The sequence below is a fragment of the Pipistrellus hanaki genome (genome assembly GCF_964339955.1).
Source record: "Pipistrellus hanaki genome assembly, chromosome: 6".
Taxonomy (NCBI): domain Eukaryota; kingdom Metazoa; phylum Chordata; class Mammalia; order Chiroptera; family Vespertilionidae; genus Pipistrellus; species Pipistrellus hanaki.
In genome coordinates, this window is record NC_140508.1 from 60,336,466 (window position 1) to 60,354,302 (window position 17,837).

The window sequence follows — 17,837 nt, forward strand, 5'->3', positions numbered from 1 at the left end:
TAGACTCCGCCCAGGCCGTGGTGTTTTGTGGAAGAGCCACACTCAATGGGCCAAAGAGCTGCATGTGGCTCGCGAGCCGCAGTTTGCCAACCACGGTACTAGGTCATTTGATTTTAAGAATCCTGGCTCATAATAGGTTCTTGTGAGCTGGGGAGATACCTGGTTTATGGGAGAATGGAATAGGCAGAACCACGAACTCAGAGCTACTTTTTTTTTTTAATATATATATTTTATTGATTTTTTTACAGAGAGAAAGAGAGAGGGATAGAGAGTTGGAAACATCGATGAGAAAGAATCATCGACCAGCTGCCTTTTGCACACTCCCTACTGGGGATGTGCCCGCAACCAAGGTACATGCCCTTGACCAAAATCGAACCTGGGACCCTTCAGTCTGCAGGCCGATGCTCTATCCACTGAGCCAAACCGGTTTCAACCGGAGCTGCTTTTTAAAAGTGATTCAGGTTCTCTTCTCCGGTCTAAGCGGTGGCTGCTCATTTGTTTATCTGGGCGCTTCACTTGGGTCATCATGTGCCATCTTTGGGGATAAATTTGTGTCCTAGGAATGTGTGTGTGTCAAGTATGGGAGTCATGTCAGGGCTTTCTGCGTGCTCCAGGTCTTTCTGTGTGACAGCATGAGAGGTGTGCGGGGGAGAGTGTGGATTCTAGAACTTTTCACAAGGAGCTACAGCCGCGGGACTCTAGTGTGGGCTTCAGTGCAAACCTGCAGCCTTCCGTCTCACACGTTACTCTCTGGGCCCACGAAGCCCCCCATAATAACACTCAGTCTAAACCCTGCCTTCATGCAATACGATTACTACCCTCTGACACATCACCTGTTATCACATTATTATCATAAGACCACACACGTTATCCCATTGTCATGTAATTATTATTATATCCCTGTTAACAATATCTTCAAATCAGTCAGCTTTGTATTCTGTTTTGATGCCTCTCCACACGTGGTGTCCTTGTCCCACGCCACCTTAGAAAGCAATCCCCATTTCCACGTCCAGAATGAGCAAAGTGAAACAGCCCGGTGACAGTGCTGGGGGTGAACGAAGTGGTGACGCCTGCCTCCCGGAGCTGAGATATTCGGTCGGTCGCTGTTCGGGAGTGATCCATGCATAGATTTGTGCATGAGCCCTCACCCACTAGTAGCCCACATGGACACACTCACAGACACCCACAGGCATTCTCCAGGCCAGGCAGCCCAATGGATGGCGAGGGGCGGCGGGAAGAAGACAAATTCACTCCTTGAGCTGCCACATCTTTCCCACCCCCACCCCCTATGGCCCGGGCCTCATGAGTAAGGAGAGGAGAAAAGTGTATTTCTACATTCTGCCCCACATTTCCCATAGGGAAACAATGATGGTCAGCTTCCCAGTCTAACCCACCAAGTGGTATTTAACTCAGAATATAGAGTTTAAATCTGAAATGGGTTAAATCAGGCCAGTGACCCACTGACATGGCAATGCCCTATGGTTCAGCCTGACCTTGACAGTCCATGGCCCCCACGTTCCGAAGCCGTGAGTCTGTGATACAGCGGTGTGCGGGCTCTGGGAAGAACACACACCGTGGTTGAGTGTTCTCAGGTGACAGCTGGTGTCCGCGGCTTCTGTCACCCCATCCTTCGGGGTCCTCAGGTAAATGGCGCCCTGCTGCGGAGGGTCAGTGTGAATGCCTGCCTCAGGGCCCGGGGAGGCATCAGCTGAAATCGGGGCTTTGTCCCACAACATTAACTGGCTGTGTCTGGAATGTCCATTTATATTTGAAACTAAATGGAAATTAATTTTCAGGATCCAAAAAAAAATACTTTGAGTTAAAAAGCAATCTATGATAATATGAAGAATGGTTTAACGGCCGAGTCACAGCTCTGGGGTGTGAAGATGGGTTTACCGGTACGAAGCTATGCCCAGCCCTCCGGCTCTCTGTCACCTGTCTTAGACTTCCTTCTCACTAGGGGTGCTTACCGCCTCGGAGATGATGGCCGTGGGACGGGAGCACAGCAGAGTTCCGGGGTCAGAGCCTGACTGGAGCCCTCCCTGGCACCGTTTCAATGTCCTGGAATCTTTTTCCTTTTTGTGTTGTAGCCATTTTGCTTGTTCTAGATTCCACCAGAATTACTTCTCGTCTGAATTGACTACTATCTATTAGGCCCACTGGAGAGCCCTTCTTGTCACTCCATAAATGTTGTGGTAGTCCTGGGTTTTCATTTCAAAATCTCCGGTGACTCTGAGTTGCCATCCTGCTCTGTGTGGCCTGTCCGGGCTCCCCCTGGATGGTCACAGCGAGACGGGGACGTAGGGGTCCTGGCTGGGACCTGCACAGCAGGACTTCCCACTGTCACCCACACACTGCTTACTCTTTTCTCTTGAAGCCATAACACCCAGCAGAGAAGCCGTGAGGAGGAGTGCTGGCGTGAAGAGAATGAACACAATCTGGAAGTGCAGTTCTATTCTCTCCCGTACCTAAGTGTAAAAGGGGAGGGGAGGGTTTTAGTGTGAGCGGCGGTCGCTGCATCATTGCGTCAAACTGGCTGTCCTGTGCCTCCTTTCAAATACAGGAGTCGTGCGACTTCCATCTCTCTGTGCCAAAGGATGTTGGAAATGTTAAGCCAAAGGGCGACTCAGGGAAGAATGGAAGTCAGGAGGGAGAGGCCTGTGGCTGTTCCTCCCTTCGGACACGGCCGAGGAGGGGTCTGGGTACCCAGGAATGCCATGCCCCTTTGGGGGACCGCCTGCCTCTCCTGGTAGCTGTCCCTCGAGCTGGCACCTGGCTTGTTGATGTAAAACCTTTACTGTTCTTTTTTAAAGTACTTTTCAACCTACTTGCTTTTCTTTCTTCTTTTCTTTGTCTTGTCTGTTCTGTCCAGAACCAAACTGTCTTACTAACTGCCCCCTGGGGACTCTAGCCCTGCCTGCCTCACGCAGTAAGTGCTCCCATCCTTCTCCCCACGCTGTCTGGAGGGGGCATGGTGTTCCTCAGGGTTGGCCTCGGACACTCAGAAACGGGTGGAATCATCCCAGGAAGATCTGCTTCGCAGAGGCAGCACCCCCGCTGGCTCAGGGTCCGTCTGCAGGGACGGAGTGATGGCCTGCACAGTCCCTTTTGCCGAGGGGGGACTGCTGGGTGCAAAGAAAGGCTCCCAGGTGATAGGGACCCCACCTAGTTTCTGCTCCCTGTGCAGTTGGCAGCCAGTGTGCTTTCAGGGAGGGGACTGTCTCTGACACAGAGCCCTAGCCTGTGGGGATCTGCTGGACCCGCTGCCAGTCTTTGGTGGCACAAGTTATTACCATATGCTATATCGGGGATGACCATAATTTAAGGAGGCTTCTTTTTCAACAACCGCACTGGGAGGAATAAGAGTAAATACATCTTGTCCTTCCAGGTGACCACCGGTAGCCCACAGGGACACACTGCAAACTTAGGCGGGGTGACCTAGTAAGTGCTCAATAGATAGGTGTTGATTGGATAAACAGCAAAGTCACTCCTGCTCCAAAAAGTACTCTCAGGACTGACTTCAAAGCCCACGCCAAGGCCCGTGAGAAAGCAGGAGCCTCGCGTTGAATCAAGGACATCATTGGCTCATTCACTGATCTCGAGTCAGCCGCTCGGGGCCAAAGTACAGTTGTTTTTCCAAGACTGAAGTGCTCCAAAGGCCAGAGGCCCACAGAACCCACAGCAAGGCCCGTCGGGAAAGGACAGGGAGGTGTGCTGGGATGGCCACACGCCATTGCTCCCAGCGGGAGCCCCCAAACTGGTGCTGCGAAGAGGTGGCACAACACATATGGAAAGCACATCCTCGTCCCCCACGGGCCAGCTGGGAACTGGCTGCAGTGTGTCTGATCAACCTCTAGCAGCAGCCACACCAGCACACGCCCTTGCACTCAACGCACTCTCATACTCAACACAAGCACACACAACTCTTACCACACAGGAGCAGTGACACCAGAAGACACAAAACAGTAGCAGATTTCCCAAATCATGCGCCCCTGCATGCCCTGGGCTGAGTCCGATGTAAGGACACAGCTCACCCCGCCTAAGTTCGCATTCCAGGTATTTCAGGGCCCATGGTGTTTCCACAGGGAGGCACCTCAGGTGGTCCTGGTTCTCGTCAGCACACGTGCTTTGCTGACTAAGGCCTCCCCGTTGTCATAGAAAGTGCCCACCACCGAAGAGGCAGGGACCAGCAAGAAGCAGTCTCCATGTTAGTGCTCCTCCTCTGTGGGCCCCAGAGCGGGGGAGCTGCCTCACTCCATCGCTCCCCTGTCCACCTTCCATCTTCTTCCTTGTCACCTGGTTCGTCACATCGTCTTTCAACACAGCCACTGACTTCCCTGTGTCGCTCGCCTGAGCTGCTGACTAACTACATCGTCCTCATTCTGACCTCTGCAGCTGCTTGTCACCTCTCTTTACATCCTCTCTACCTCCCGGCTGGCTCGGAGGGTCTTGGCTCTCGGTCATTGGCATTGCAGTGGTTTCCCATCTCAGCTTTCTGTTGTCTGAGTGTCATTGGGGCATATGGGTCCCCCCCCCCCCCCGTAGGACTCCCCGTTTCCTCCTGCCACAGCTTTGCACATTGCTCTGTGCCAGCCAGTTCCCATGCGGTGGCCTGGTTTCCCCTCGTGGAGACTGAGTCCTGGGAAGAAGCATTCCCGATGATGGGCACCATGGTGGAGCGGGTGTGGCATCATCTGTCCTCAGAAGGTGTGGGATGCCCGCAACACAAAAGCATGAACATGCTCTGACTCCACTTTCTTAAAATGCTGCTGCCAGGAGGCGTCACCAAAGAAAACTGGGCCTGAGTTAACTTTCTGCCGGCAGCATGTTTGCACGTAGTGGGAGTTTGTTTCACCCGCTGCCAGTCGATGTGGAATAAACAGTAGCAGTGCTTGTTTTGAGGGGAGTCTCATTCCTAACACAGCTGGATGGCATCAAGGGAGGCTGGCCTCCTAGGACCGGCGTTGTCACTGAGTACGTCACTCAGGAGGGGCAGAGTGACGGGATCGGCTGGATCAGACTGGCCACGTGGCCTGGGGAGACCACACGTGGCCTGTGGCTCTCCCAACCCCCCATAGGTTCCAGCCCCATTCTGACGGTGCTCTGCAAACACACCCATCTCACGGCTTTGCCATGTTTTCTCCTCACCCGATGTCTTCTCATGACTGTCATCACTGACCATTCCTGTTGAGGTCTTTCCTTGCCATTTTAAGTTCTTCTCCATGAGCAAAACGTCAGTTAGCATGCAGAAGTTGCCCTCTGTCTGTTGCATTGAGTGTCAAGAAGGGTGTTTGGGGGAAATCCCCTCCCCAGAGGCGCTGTCCATCTGAGTAACCCTTTCTTTCTTTTCTGGCTTTGAAGGAACTACCTTGTTCCGTGCTAGCTCCGTCCCTAGAATCCTGCTTCTCCAGGCCCGAGAGACCAGCAAACCGCCGCCCTCCGTCCCGCTGGGCCCCACATTCCCCCACTGCCTCCACGGCTCCATCGCTCGGGGACCCGGCCTCCTTGGAGGAGTTCGGGGAGGAGGAGCCGCCCGGGGAGAAGCTGCACCAGTGACGGGATGCAAGTTCGCATGGATTATCACGGAATAATTCACTGTAATTTGCATAACCACACCATCATCACCCACCAAACTCTGCCCACGAGGAGAGAGCTCGTTGCCCCGAGGTCAAAGAACGTGTTTAAAAAAACACACACACACAGCTGCTGAATGTTCAACCTCCGACCTGAGATGTTTCTAGAACGAAACAGTAAATGTGCCTGTACTAACTTAATTTTTTTCATAGCTCAGAAAACTATTTTTGTCTCCCATCTTTTTTACACACAGTATATTAAAAAAAAAAAAAAGGGTACATAAGATATAAATAAACTTTAAAAAAAAATAAACGTTTTAAAGATGTACATTTTAAGAGATCCTGAACACCCTCGATCTAATACTGGCTGCCTCTCTGTTCCGTTTGCACTGTTACGTTTTGGTTTGCTTTATTTCCACGTTGAAAGTAGAGCGTTTTAAGTTAATTTTCTTTTGTCAGTGTTTTTGGTTTTTAAGAATTTTTGAAAACTTCAGACCGTCTGGTAAAGTGAACTTCTTGTAGAGAAAAAGTCAGGAAGCCAATAGTCAAGACAGATGCCCTATATGCTGGAGGGAACACATGTCAGCGTTCTGTAAAAGGGCAACCGAGTCCTCAGCGGGACTCACCCAATTCTTTGTATAATCCACATACTCTGTCGACTTGCACGTCCTCGGGTTCGAGGCGCTGGGGTGCATGTACATACCGCTGCTGTGGCTCCCCACCGCCCGAGTGAGTCGTCCCGTTGTGCACATTGTGAGTTCCCTCGTACTGTACTTCTGTTGTCTTCTTGCATCGGTGATACAATATCTGTGGCTTTTTTAAATTATTGTTAAAAGACGAGCTGACAATATGCAGTGTTTACTCAAAATGTTCTGTTTACTGGGAAAAATACTACACACGGTCATGAGGATACTGGATTGGAACCAAGGACGGTGCCTCGGAGTCTGTATGAGACAATGATGAAGGAGAAATAAAGCCTTGACATGATGGCAGCCTGTTGCCAGACCTGGTGTCTCACACGCCTTCTGTCTGTCCTCAGGGCTCAAGAGGAGAAATGCTGTAAACGGGGGATCTCGGGCAGGGGGAGCTCATGGGAAAAGGAAACCGTGGCCAATGAGGCACCTATTGGAATATGCTGAGTGCGTGGTGGTGTAGTTTCACTGGATTGCAAGAGCCTCGGAAGTAGATAAAAAGGCAACTGCATTCTTGTTGAAAAAGCCAAAAGGGGTGGATGTGGGATCGGGGGGTGGTGAGGACACTGGCTACCCGCAGTCGGAATGTACCAGCCTCCATCCCTCTCCCCTCATTGGGAAAGCAGGAGTCACCAGTGACCTCAGTTTTGACTCCTAAACATAATTGCTCCAAGTGGCCACCAGTACATATGCTACTTGCCCTGCTTTTCTTCAATTTGCATTTAGTCCTTTCAGCATTATTCTTTGAATGCAATGTGCATTGGAACCAGTATAGCAAGAAGTCAGGTTGAGTCATAAGCAAGGTGTCTCTTTGAATGAATTTTAATGACGCTGGCTCTTTAATACACTCTGAGGCACTCCAATCAGGGTGGCACTGAGAGAGAGGAAAATCTAAATATGAGTCCTTGTGGGAACCCTTAAAGTAATGCAACTTTAAGCCATTTCTTTTAGACTCGTTTGAAAAATAGTAACAATCATACCTACTTCCCAGGCTTATAGAAATTAAGATTTACTAAGTACCTAAAGTGTGCAAGATGCTATGCTAGGAGTTGTGAACACTAGAGATGAACAGAAAAGACAAACTCCCAGCCCCTAGGGTTAAAATACAAAAATTCCTCTGAGTAAATTTGAAGATTTTATTTGCTTTATGGAACCATGAATTGAGCAAATAGAAAGGAACTCCAAAGGGCTGAACAAAATGGAGGACAGAAAGGGGCCAGAAAAAAGAAATGATTAACATGAAATGCATTGTTTCAGGCAATGTCCCCCTCCTAGGGGGAATGGAGGGAGCCTACCACAGATTATCTTACTAGTGCTGACAGGTAGTTCCAGGTTTACTAGTTAAAGGTTACATTTCTGAACCCAGCCGGTCTTGCTCAGTGGTTGAGCATTGACCCAAGAACCAAGAGTTCACTGGTTCAATTCCAGGTGAGGGCACGTGCCCCAGTGGCAGGGTCGATCCCCAGTGGAAGAAGCTGAGGCTGCGATAAGGCTAGGTATTAAGTATTGTTGTGTGTGTGTGTGTGTGTGTGTGTGTGTGTGTTTTCACATGAGCTTAGCAGAAGTGACTCCATTTGGGGCCTGATGCTTCTTTTTAACTCAAGTAATGAGAAACACGTAGTAAATAAGAAAGTGAAGGGTAATGGAGAGTAACTGAAAGGCGTCCCTGAGGAGACAACGCTGAGATGAGAAGGTGGTCATGAGCCTGGTGTGTTCCAGGAAGCTAAAGAAGGGTACTGCCTCCTGAGCAAGGGAGCTTGGGAAAGGCCTCATGGTCCACAGGAAAGGGGGGGTGGGGGATCCATTAAAAAATATTAAGCAAGGGAGGCAATTTTAGCAGACAACTATGACATAGGATAAGAAGGGGCGAGATTGGAAGGTTTCCTAATAAAAGGCTGTTGTGTTGACCCAGAGAAACCTTGATGGTGGCTTGGGCAGTTTGTGTGCTGTTCATTAGTGTCCCCAATTGCAGGCTTGCCACATGCTGCTCGTTAAAAACTGGGCTTTAGAATCCTGCTGTTGAGGATTCGGCAGGTTCCACTTCCGAACTCCTAAAGCTACCCGAGTTGTTCAGATAAAAGCTGAACCAAGCCTTTATTTATTCTTCCGCTTGCAGGCCAGGCCAGCAGCTTTGTCAGTGGCCTGGGGCCAGGAAGAACCGGTCTCGCCTCTTAGCTCCTTCCCTTCAGGACACAAAATTACACAGCAAGGTTCTTACTCCTGCTTTGATTTGTTTTAAGGTCTGATCCTTCTCCAAAAGGAAGTCAGCCCTTGTAGCTATTAACAGCCATTTGTAATTTGGTAAAAGTGGGGTCCTGCTCTTTAAAGTTGACTTTATAGGAGGACAACTAAGAGCTCTGGGCCTGGGAATGATGGGGGAGGGCTGGGAAGAAGGCACAGGAGTAAGTGCTGTGCAACCTGATCTAAAAGAATGGATGGGACTTCCTGCCAAGATAGTAATATAGGTAAATGTGGTACTCACATCCTCTTACAAACACATCAGAATTAAAACTAAACTACGGAACAATCATTGAGAACCGCCTGAAATCTAGCTGAACAGAAGTCCTATAAATAAGGATATAAAGAAGAAGCCACATTGAGGCTGGTAGGAGGGGCAGAGATAAGGAACAGGCTGGTCCCAAACCCATGTGTGGTGGATAGAAATCAGGAGGGATAGCTCAGCTCTGAAGTTCCCCACTGAGGGGTGAGGGGTCCCAGCACCACCCAATGCTCCCAGCCCAGGGCCCAGTGCTAGGGAGAGAAGTGCCCATAAATTCTGGCTGTGAAAACCAGCCGGGATTGCATGAGCCAAGGGCTGCTGGAGTCCCGAGCATTCCTTTTAAAGGGCCCATGCTTGGACTTGCTGACAGACTCAATCTGGGCATACGGGAGGGAATGGAATCATCTGGCTTTAGGTGAGAGCTAGAGGGGCAACTTCCTCCTAGATCCGTAGTCGGCAAACTGTGGCTCGCAAGCCACATGCAGCTCTTTGGCCCCTTGAGTGTGGCTCTTCCACAAAATACCATGGCCTGGGTGAGTCTATTTTGAAGAAGAGGCGCTAGAAGAAGTTTAAGTATAAAAATTTTGGCTTCCAAAAGAAATTTCAATCGTTGTACTGTTGGTATTTGGCTCTGTTGACTAATAATTTGCCGAACACTGCCTTAGATGGAAGTGCTGGCAGAGGCCACGGTTCCTTTGCTCTAAAGTGCAGGATGGCATCGTATCTGATTTCCTTTTAACCTGGCTCACACTCTTCACCTCACACTGGTGACTCCCTGAGATCCTGACCCCCAATTTCCTGGCCCACCCCACCTGCTTCCAGTGGCTTTTACATACAAATGGCCTGACTTGGTTCATCCTTCAGACCTTCTTAAAACCCCTCAAAGGTTCACAGTGCCCAGACAAGCAGCAGCTGGCTTCCTGTTCCATACCTCTCACTAAGCAACCCAACTCCAGCCCTGGCGGGAGCCAGTCTCCGTGCAGCTTAGCCTTCCACAGGCACCTCCAAGCCCAGGACCAGTGGTAGCTACCTGCAGATCACTCTGTAGCTCATGCCAGATGGGCCTCAGCAGGGCACAGGTGGCAGCTGACCTTGGTCTGAACCTCTCAAGAGGCCCCGGAACCAACACACCTGGTAGCCAGCTGAAGACCACACCAGAGCATTACTACTCAATCACTTCCACAAACGATGTGCTCCATGGGCAGACCCAGCAGGCACCAGAGCCCCACTAAAGCAAATCCTGTAACAGAGACTCAGCCCCCACACGACAGCTTCTCCCTGTAGTCATGGCCAGTCCTTAAACCAATCGGCCCGAGGATAAATCCCTCCAAATAGCAATCAAGGCTCAGTTACAACAGGAGGGCACACACAATCTACGCAAGTGACACACCTGGAGCAACAGTCTCAGGTGACCGTAGAGACTGCACCACAGAACAACCACCAAAAGGTCAGTATTATCTCATTAGGTCATGTCCCTGCCTGCTGGAAGTTTTAAGAGCTGATACTCCACGTCCTCTGATCCCTTCCTGCCTTGGCATTTGTGGAAGCATGTGTCCATCCATCTGGGCCCCTGAGTGACAGTCATACACAGACCCACCCCAAATATATAACATGAGGGACTAATAAATCCTCGTAGGTTAAGCCACTGAGGTTTGGGAATTATTACTTAGGGCAGCATCTCTTAGTCTCTCCTGACTGGAATCACTGTCCAAAAAAAAAATGGAAGAGCATGTATAAATATTATGAAGAAATCAAAGCAGAAGATCAAATTTTCACAGCATATAAAATGTTGGTTCAGCCCTAGTTGGTTTTGCTCAGTGGAGGAGCGTCGGCCTGAGAACTAAAGAATCCCAGGTTCAATTCTAGTCAAGGGCACATTCCTGGGTTGCATGCTCAATCCCCAGCAGGGGGTGTGTAGGAGGCACCCGATCAATGATTCTTATCTCTCCCCTAACCCTAACCCTAACCTTTCCTCTCTGAAATCAATAAAAATGAATGAATGAATGAATAAATAAATAAATAAATAAATAAATAAATAAAATGTTAATTTATGTTAACAAAGAAGTAAGAGCTATGCAAAGTTAATTATCCGAATTGAATTCATACTATAAAAAACTTCCAGCCCTGGCCAGTGTGGCTTAGTGGATTGGGCATCATCCCATGCACAGAAAGGTTGCTGATTCATTTCTAGTCAGGGCACATGCCCAGGTTTTGGGCTCTGTCCCTGGTAGGAGGTGTGCAGGAGGCAGCTGATTGAGGTTTCACTCTCACATAGATGTTTCTCTCTCCTTTTCCCTTTCTCTATATATTTTTAAAAATAAATAAAATTATTAAAAACACAAATCTAGTTCCTTTAGCTAAGAAGGTAGATGAAAGTAAAATGGTGCTTATTGTTGAACTAATTGATTACATGTATGAAGCAGACACAACTGAACTAAATATTCCAATGATACTGCTTCCTACCCTTCCCCCTTTTTTTAGCTACACTTGTTGGAAAAGTACAAATTGAATTCCTCTCTTGAGCCAGCAAACTGTGACAAAAGTAAGTGATTTTCCTAGGGAATTACAAGGACAAGTTGGAAAAAAATCTTAAAAGCATTTTTACCAAAACTTTACTTGCTATGCAATTTTAATAATGCAACCATTTTCTCAGGTGCTTTCCCTGTAACTTAGCACAGTGGTCTCCAGCTGCCTGCATTTCATAATCACTCAGAGTAAGTAACTTACGGCCTGACCCAGACCAGATCAATCGGATTCCCTTGGGTGTGGCTCTCAGTATATTTTAGATGTTTCCCTGGTGGTTCTACTGTGTAGTCAGGATTGAGAACTACTGAGAGGAGAATGTCTTAGCCTAGTGGTTCCCAAACCAGTAATCACCTGGAGGATGAGGGCTTCAAAAACCCAATGCCTGCTTGCCACTCCAGTCCTTCTGATGTACTTGGTCTGGGGTGAGACCTGGGCAAAATCAGAATTTTGCAGCACTGTTTGGGAGCCATAATCTTAGCCAGATTTAAGAATGTGAGGTCCAGTCAGACATGAAAACAGATTCCGACTCTATCTTATGTGGCATTCTGTCTTCTCATTCTGTATAATGGGAATGACAAGGTGGCTGTGAGGACTAAGTGAGATAGGAAGTTAGCAAAGAGCCTGTCATATAATACTTGCTCAAGAAGCAAGTCCATATCATCTCATTTAATTATTATCGCTCAGTAATCCTATGAATCAAGGTTATTGTCCTAAGCTGACAGCCAAAGGAACTGAGGATCAGAAAGGTTGTTGGCTACCTCAAGATTGCATGGTAATCATTGGCATTTATTGAAGCTTGACTGAGCAGGCACTTGCAGCTGCCCATGCTCACTCCATTAGCCACCCTGCCCTGGCAGATGGGGCCAGCCTGTGTTGTTGAATTGGCCCCGTTATGGGACTCATTTAGGCTGTCAGGTGCATCTGGGCTCATCTCAGCGCATCTGCCTCTGTCCTGGAGCTTACTAGACTAACTCATGTATTGAGTTTCATCAACTTCGTTTTTTTTCTCAAGGTTGTAAAATAGCCTCAACTGACCTGTTTGACTGGTATCTTTTTTTCAATGTGTTCTGGAAAGGCAATGTCTCCTTACCACCGTTTCTCTTACTAATACGGAATCCTTTCTAAAGAGATCACTGCCTGTTCAGTCCTCACACAAAAGGATGAACTCAGACATGGGGGACTTACAGTTGCTGCACAGATTATGGAGAAGACAGGGCACTTCCACTCCTGATAATGTAATATTTTGACCCAACGTGAACAAAAGTAGAGAGCCACAGGACTAGATGGGGCACCCAGCACCCTCAGAGAGGACCACAGGTGTACTTTGTTTACTTATGTGTGTCCACACTAAAGAGGAGTTGCTGTGCACTGTCCCAGGTCTCCCCTCTCCCCCACCCCCTAGTTGGTGAGATAAGCAGGGGGAGATAGGGCATTTAGTCCGCCTCCTCATCTCCATTATGCCCTCACCCCTTCATTTAGGGATGGACAATTGACTTGCCACTGCTCTGGAAGGCGACATGCAAACAGTTTTAAAAGCTTTTCTAGTCCCCAGCCCCCACCCTTGGTTGGGCCCAGGGGTGCTGACTGACGTCAGTGCTGACTCAGGCAGCCCAGCCCGGCGCCACCCCCTGCTCCACCCTGGCCTTGGTGGCTCTCACCCCTGCCTCCACCCTCAGACTGGGCTTGCGTGTTCCACTCACCCAGACAGGCAGCGAGTGGAGGTGCCAGGCCTCCAGCTGCCTCAGGGCACAGCACTAACCCGACCATGGGCGGGCCTGCGGTGCCCGCCCCAAACAGCAAGTCCACTCCTCCAAACAAAAGTCAAGAGCTCTCCCATCCCCATTCAAGCAGTGTTTCTCAAACTTTTGACATATGTGTACCCCTTCTATAATTTTCGTAACACTGAGTACCCCTCGTACTCATGAGAACGTAGAATTAGGCGCAGCTAATCACGGTGCAGTGCATATCCTCACCAAACTTCGGTGCAATGTGTACCCCCACCAAACTCGTCCAGTACCCCTGGGGGTATGCGTACCACACTTTGGGAAACACTGAACTAGAGGGCCTTCTAGAGCAGCTTCGCTGAGGCAGAGTTTACCCCACGGCTACGCGCCACAGGGCTGCAGGGCCACCGGTGCTGACAATTGTGCCACCCCAAGAAAGCGGAGGGAGCTTTTGGTGTGAAAAGCCACCGTTTCCTCAGAGGAGACCTCTCCAGTCACTTCCTGCCTTGTTGGCTCCACCTCCATCCTCAGAACCACCCCAGCCCCTGCTGATGAAGGCAAAAATCCCGAAGTAACAAGGCAAGAACATCTTCCCCTTGGGAGCAGTGTCCTCAAAACCCAAGCCCAAATTGCATTGAATCCTCAGAGGCACTGAAGATCTTGTCTCCATTTACCTGACCCACTTCGGGGAGGAACCAGAAATTGGGCACACTGTTCTCAAGGCACAGACGCCCCATACAGCAGCCCGGGACCGGTTTGGAGGTTCCAGCCAGTATTAACCCGCCGCCCGGGAGACCAAATGGACAGCAAACTGCTGGTCAAGGCGAGGGCTGGGGCAGGCGGTGACGTGAGCCAGGGGCTCGCTCTGGGGATGCCCATGTCTGGCAACATGGAAGCCCGCACTCTTGGGAGCCTAAGTAGCCGCATCTGGTGAGCACATTACTCTGGCATTTAAAAAAACAAAACCAAAAACAAAAACAAAACCGTAATATGGGTTTTAGTTCTCATGCAGGTGGGCCATGCAGCGAATCTCTTCTGTATTTGAAATCACCAGATCTTTCCCCCTGGGCAGGAGCGCACCCCTGGGGGCCAGAGCAGGTGCAGGCTGCTGTGCACCCGCCACAGAGGCCTGGTTTATATTAAAGCTTCCTCAGCCTCGCTCTGCTCTGCCACTTGCAGTGAGACAAAAGCTAAGGCGGCCTCTCCCTGGCCTCGGTGGAACCATGAATTAATGCATTGAGGCTTTGCAGACATCCGCGGGGGCGAGCCATGAAGGCAGGGGGGTCTCTTCCGTGTAACCTCACAGCGCCGGGCATACATTAGTAGATCCGCCAGAAAGGCTTGTTGGAACTCTCATTTCCAGTGTGTGTGAGTGTGTGTGTGTGTGAGTGTGTGTGTGAGTGTGTGTGTGTGTGTGTGTGTGTGTGTGTGAAGGTGTGTGTGTGTGTGTGTGAAGGTGTGTGTGTGTGTGTGAAGGTGTGTGTGTGAAGGTGTGTGTGCGTGTGTGTGTGTGAGTGTGTGTGTGCGTGTGTGTGCGTGTGTGAGTGTGTGTGTGTGTGTGAGTGTGTGAGTGTGTGAGTGTGTGAGTGTGTGTGTGTGTGTGTGTGTGTGCTCAGTGCATTACAATTTAAGGAATAGACTAACCACAGAGCCTGAAAGACACATTGTGTAGCGTAAACATACACATAGCACAGTAATAAGGGCATTGAAATGCCAATACCTACGGTTTGCATTTGTATTCACGGCTTCACAAAATACTTTCACACACATCATTCCTTTAATCAGCTAGGATTTGGGGGCCTGAATCGAATTCCTGTTCTCCATTAGTCACTCTTTCTCAGGCCTTTCCACACTTCTCCCTTGCTCAAGTCTTCTGGTCACTTGGCTGCTCCCGCAGCCATAAACTGCTCTTCCCAGAGCCTCTCGGAGGCCCTGCCCACCCTCCGATTCCTCTGAGCGGCCTCCAGGAGACGCTGAAGCAGATCCTGAGCTATTGCAGAGGAGGAAGAAAGGGGCTGACAGGGAGAGGGAGGTGTCAGAAACCTCACATCTCCCCTCTGCCTCCAACCTGTATTCTTCCCTCCAATTAGGCCCCATGATTATTGACTGAGCCCAATATGTCCAAGAATTTTAATTAATAGTATACATGACAATAATAATTTGTTAAACCCTTGACCATATACCGGGTATTGTCTCATTTAATACAATAATCCTAGGCTTCTTATGGATGAGGAAACAAGGCTCAGAGAGGTGAGGTCATTAATAGGCAGTAAGAGTTCAGATCCGGGGTGGTCTGGCCCAAAGCCCATGTTTGCAGCCAACAGCCAGTACTTGTTTCTTCTGCACCATTTATCCTCTGCCCCTGGCTCAGTGAAGAGATCTCCTGAAAGCAGTTCTGAATAGCTCCAGAAACATATCTTCAGTAATCTGTTCCCTACCTGTGCACCACTTGGGGCCATCTGTGAAACTAGGTTTTATGTCTATTTGTCCATTCACTCAGCAAACATATAGTGAGTACCCATCCCTACAGGGCCACTCTGCTAGACTCTGAACAAGAGTCAAATAAGACCTGGTTCCTGCCTTCAAGAGAAGGAGATCCGTGCACACAAATATGTTCAGAATAGCATTCTAGAATGGGCCTGAGTGCCCCGGGATGCAGGGGAAGGCATGGCTGCTCTGCTGGTTACTCAGCACTGATGTCACAGGAAGATGAGAAGTTCAACCCTCTGTGGTCACCTCCAAATAATACTGCATAAGCCTGAGACGGTACACAAGGGATTCATACCCAAAGACCTATAAATAGACACCTACCTCCCTGAGTACCAAAGAGGCAAGTCCCATTCCAGTCCTCCCACAGTAGTCACTTTCATTGAGCCATTCAGCAAAAATATTTTACCTCTACCCTGTATTGGCTCTCTGCTATGGGCTGCACATACAGCAGGAGCCAGAACAGGCCAGGTCCCTTCCTTCATAGAACGTACAGCTTTGTTATCAGACCCATCGCACCGAAAAACTGCCCAGCCAGGCATTCGCTAAAGTATCAACGCACTGAAATTTATTGTGGTGCAACCTGAAAATGCTGGCACATGAATGTGGTTAAATTGGAGCCATTGCACCAGATGCTGAGGCTAATTAAGAACAGAGACGTGCCAGTGTCTGCGGTTGCCTGGGGCCAGGAGCATTAATGTGCTGACGTGTGTCAAATACTGTGCTGCTGTCAGATGACATTTTGCCAAAAATAGGTGATTCACATGAATAAGCAATGTCTGAAAATCTTCCAGAAAATATACACTACCCTCCAACATTTATTCTTTTATTAATTGTGCAGGTTAAGCCACTATGAAATTCATAATTACTGGATAACAAATCAGCAGGGCTTGGACTAGAGTGTCTTTTAAGTTCCTGTTGGTTTTTGATAACTCTAGGTGCCTATCTTGCCAGCGAGGCCAGCTGATAGAGATGTTCAATGTCTCTGCCTCAATTCCTGGCTTTAATTTTTAAAATATTATTATTAATAGCTAATATTAACCAATATATATATAAAAGCCTAAGCAATTGAACGAATGACTGAATGACCGGTCAACCAGTCAACCAATTACTGTGATGTGCACTGATTACCAGGGGACAGATAGTCAATGCAGGAACTGCCCCCTAGTGGTCAGTGCACTCCCACAGCCAACCTCCTGTGGCTGGCCAACCTCCCGTGGTCCCTCCCCCCAGCTGGCCAGCCCCAATCACCCTGATCCAGACTGGGCAAGATGACCCTGAAGGCCTCAACCACTGGCCAGCCCAAGGGATCTGCACGAATTCATGCACCGGACCTCTATATATTAATAAATAACATTATTAATAGAAATAGTTGTTATTATTCATTCTTCCTGTTGGAAGACAACCCAAAAGAATAGTGCCTAGTCATCTCTCTGTCCACCCATTCATCCATCTATCTGTCCATCCTCCATTCATTTCACACTTCTAGTCATGCCAAGGCACTGATTACAGAGATCCCCCTGTGTCTTCTCCCAGCTCCAAATAAGAGATAATTTTTCAGGAAAAGAAAAAAATTACAGTGGGAAAGCTTGTGTGAATAATAAAAGAACATTGATATGACTTGTGAGAAGATACTTTCTGAAAATCCATGTCTATAATAGATCCATGGCTCCCACGAACAATGAGCCGTTTGGTAACCTCCACCTGGGAAGTAGCAGTCATCCCTCACCTAAAATGACATCCAGAGAGCATGTCACCCCAAAGCCACACTTCCTTCCTGTGGGGGCCAGCCCATCTCGCAGGAAGTGATAGCTGTGTTCCAGGTGGGGCCCTACTAGACGCTGTCTACAAAGTTGCACTCATCTCCCCAACTCACGTGGTGTTCTTGGTGTCAAAGCTCCCTCTCTGGGCCAGTGATCCTGGTAAGATGTTTGTCCTCTGGGCTGTAGCTGCAGCTATGAGAGAAGCAGTGCTTCCCTTTGGACTCTGATGAGCAAACAGATCCCCCATGGCACAGATGCAAGGACAGCAGAATCATTTCTGTGTGTCCTGGAAATGAATAGGCCATCATGTGACAGAGACACTTCACAATGTATACTGCATGGGCTATGGAGGCTGGACAGAGACTATGAATAGCGAAGGAAATAATACCACGAGAGCACCTGGAAGCGAGTTCTTGAGGCTGAAATGCAGAAATAATGGGGGAAAGAAAGTTAAAAATAAGGGGTGGGGCAAAGATAGGTTTACAGTAGTCCCTATGGAGAAAAAATACAATCATTAATAAATAACAATACAAGAATAAACTTGTATTTCACGTACAACTGTAATCCTACTT

At 48.9% G+C, this 17,837-nt stretch overlaps 1 protein-coding gene across 2 annotated transcripts in view; it reads left to right on the plus strand.

The window, feature by feature from the left end:
- Window positions 1–6,578, plus strand: part of MTCL1 (microtubule crosslinking factor 1) — a 113,812-nt gene extending 107,234 nt beyond the window's left edge. Inside the window, exons 14-15 of one of the 2 annotated variants that reach the window (XM_084887750.1) lie at window positions 2,873–2,929; window positions 5,362–5,498. In XM_084887750.1, coding sequence (XP_084743876.1) covers window positions 2,873–2,911 — 39 coding nt within the window. In that variant the 3' untranslated portion in view covers window positions 2,912–2,929; window positions 5,362–5,498. Of the gene's footprint in view, window positions 1–2,872; window positions 2,930–5,361 lie in introns of both variants that reach the window. The other variant, XM_084887749.1, reaches the window with a different exon arrangement.
- The last annotated feature ends 11,259 nt before the right edge of the window (window positions 6,579–17,837 follow it).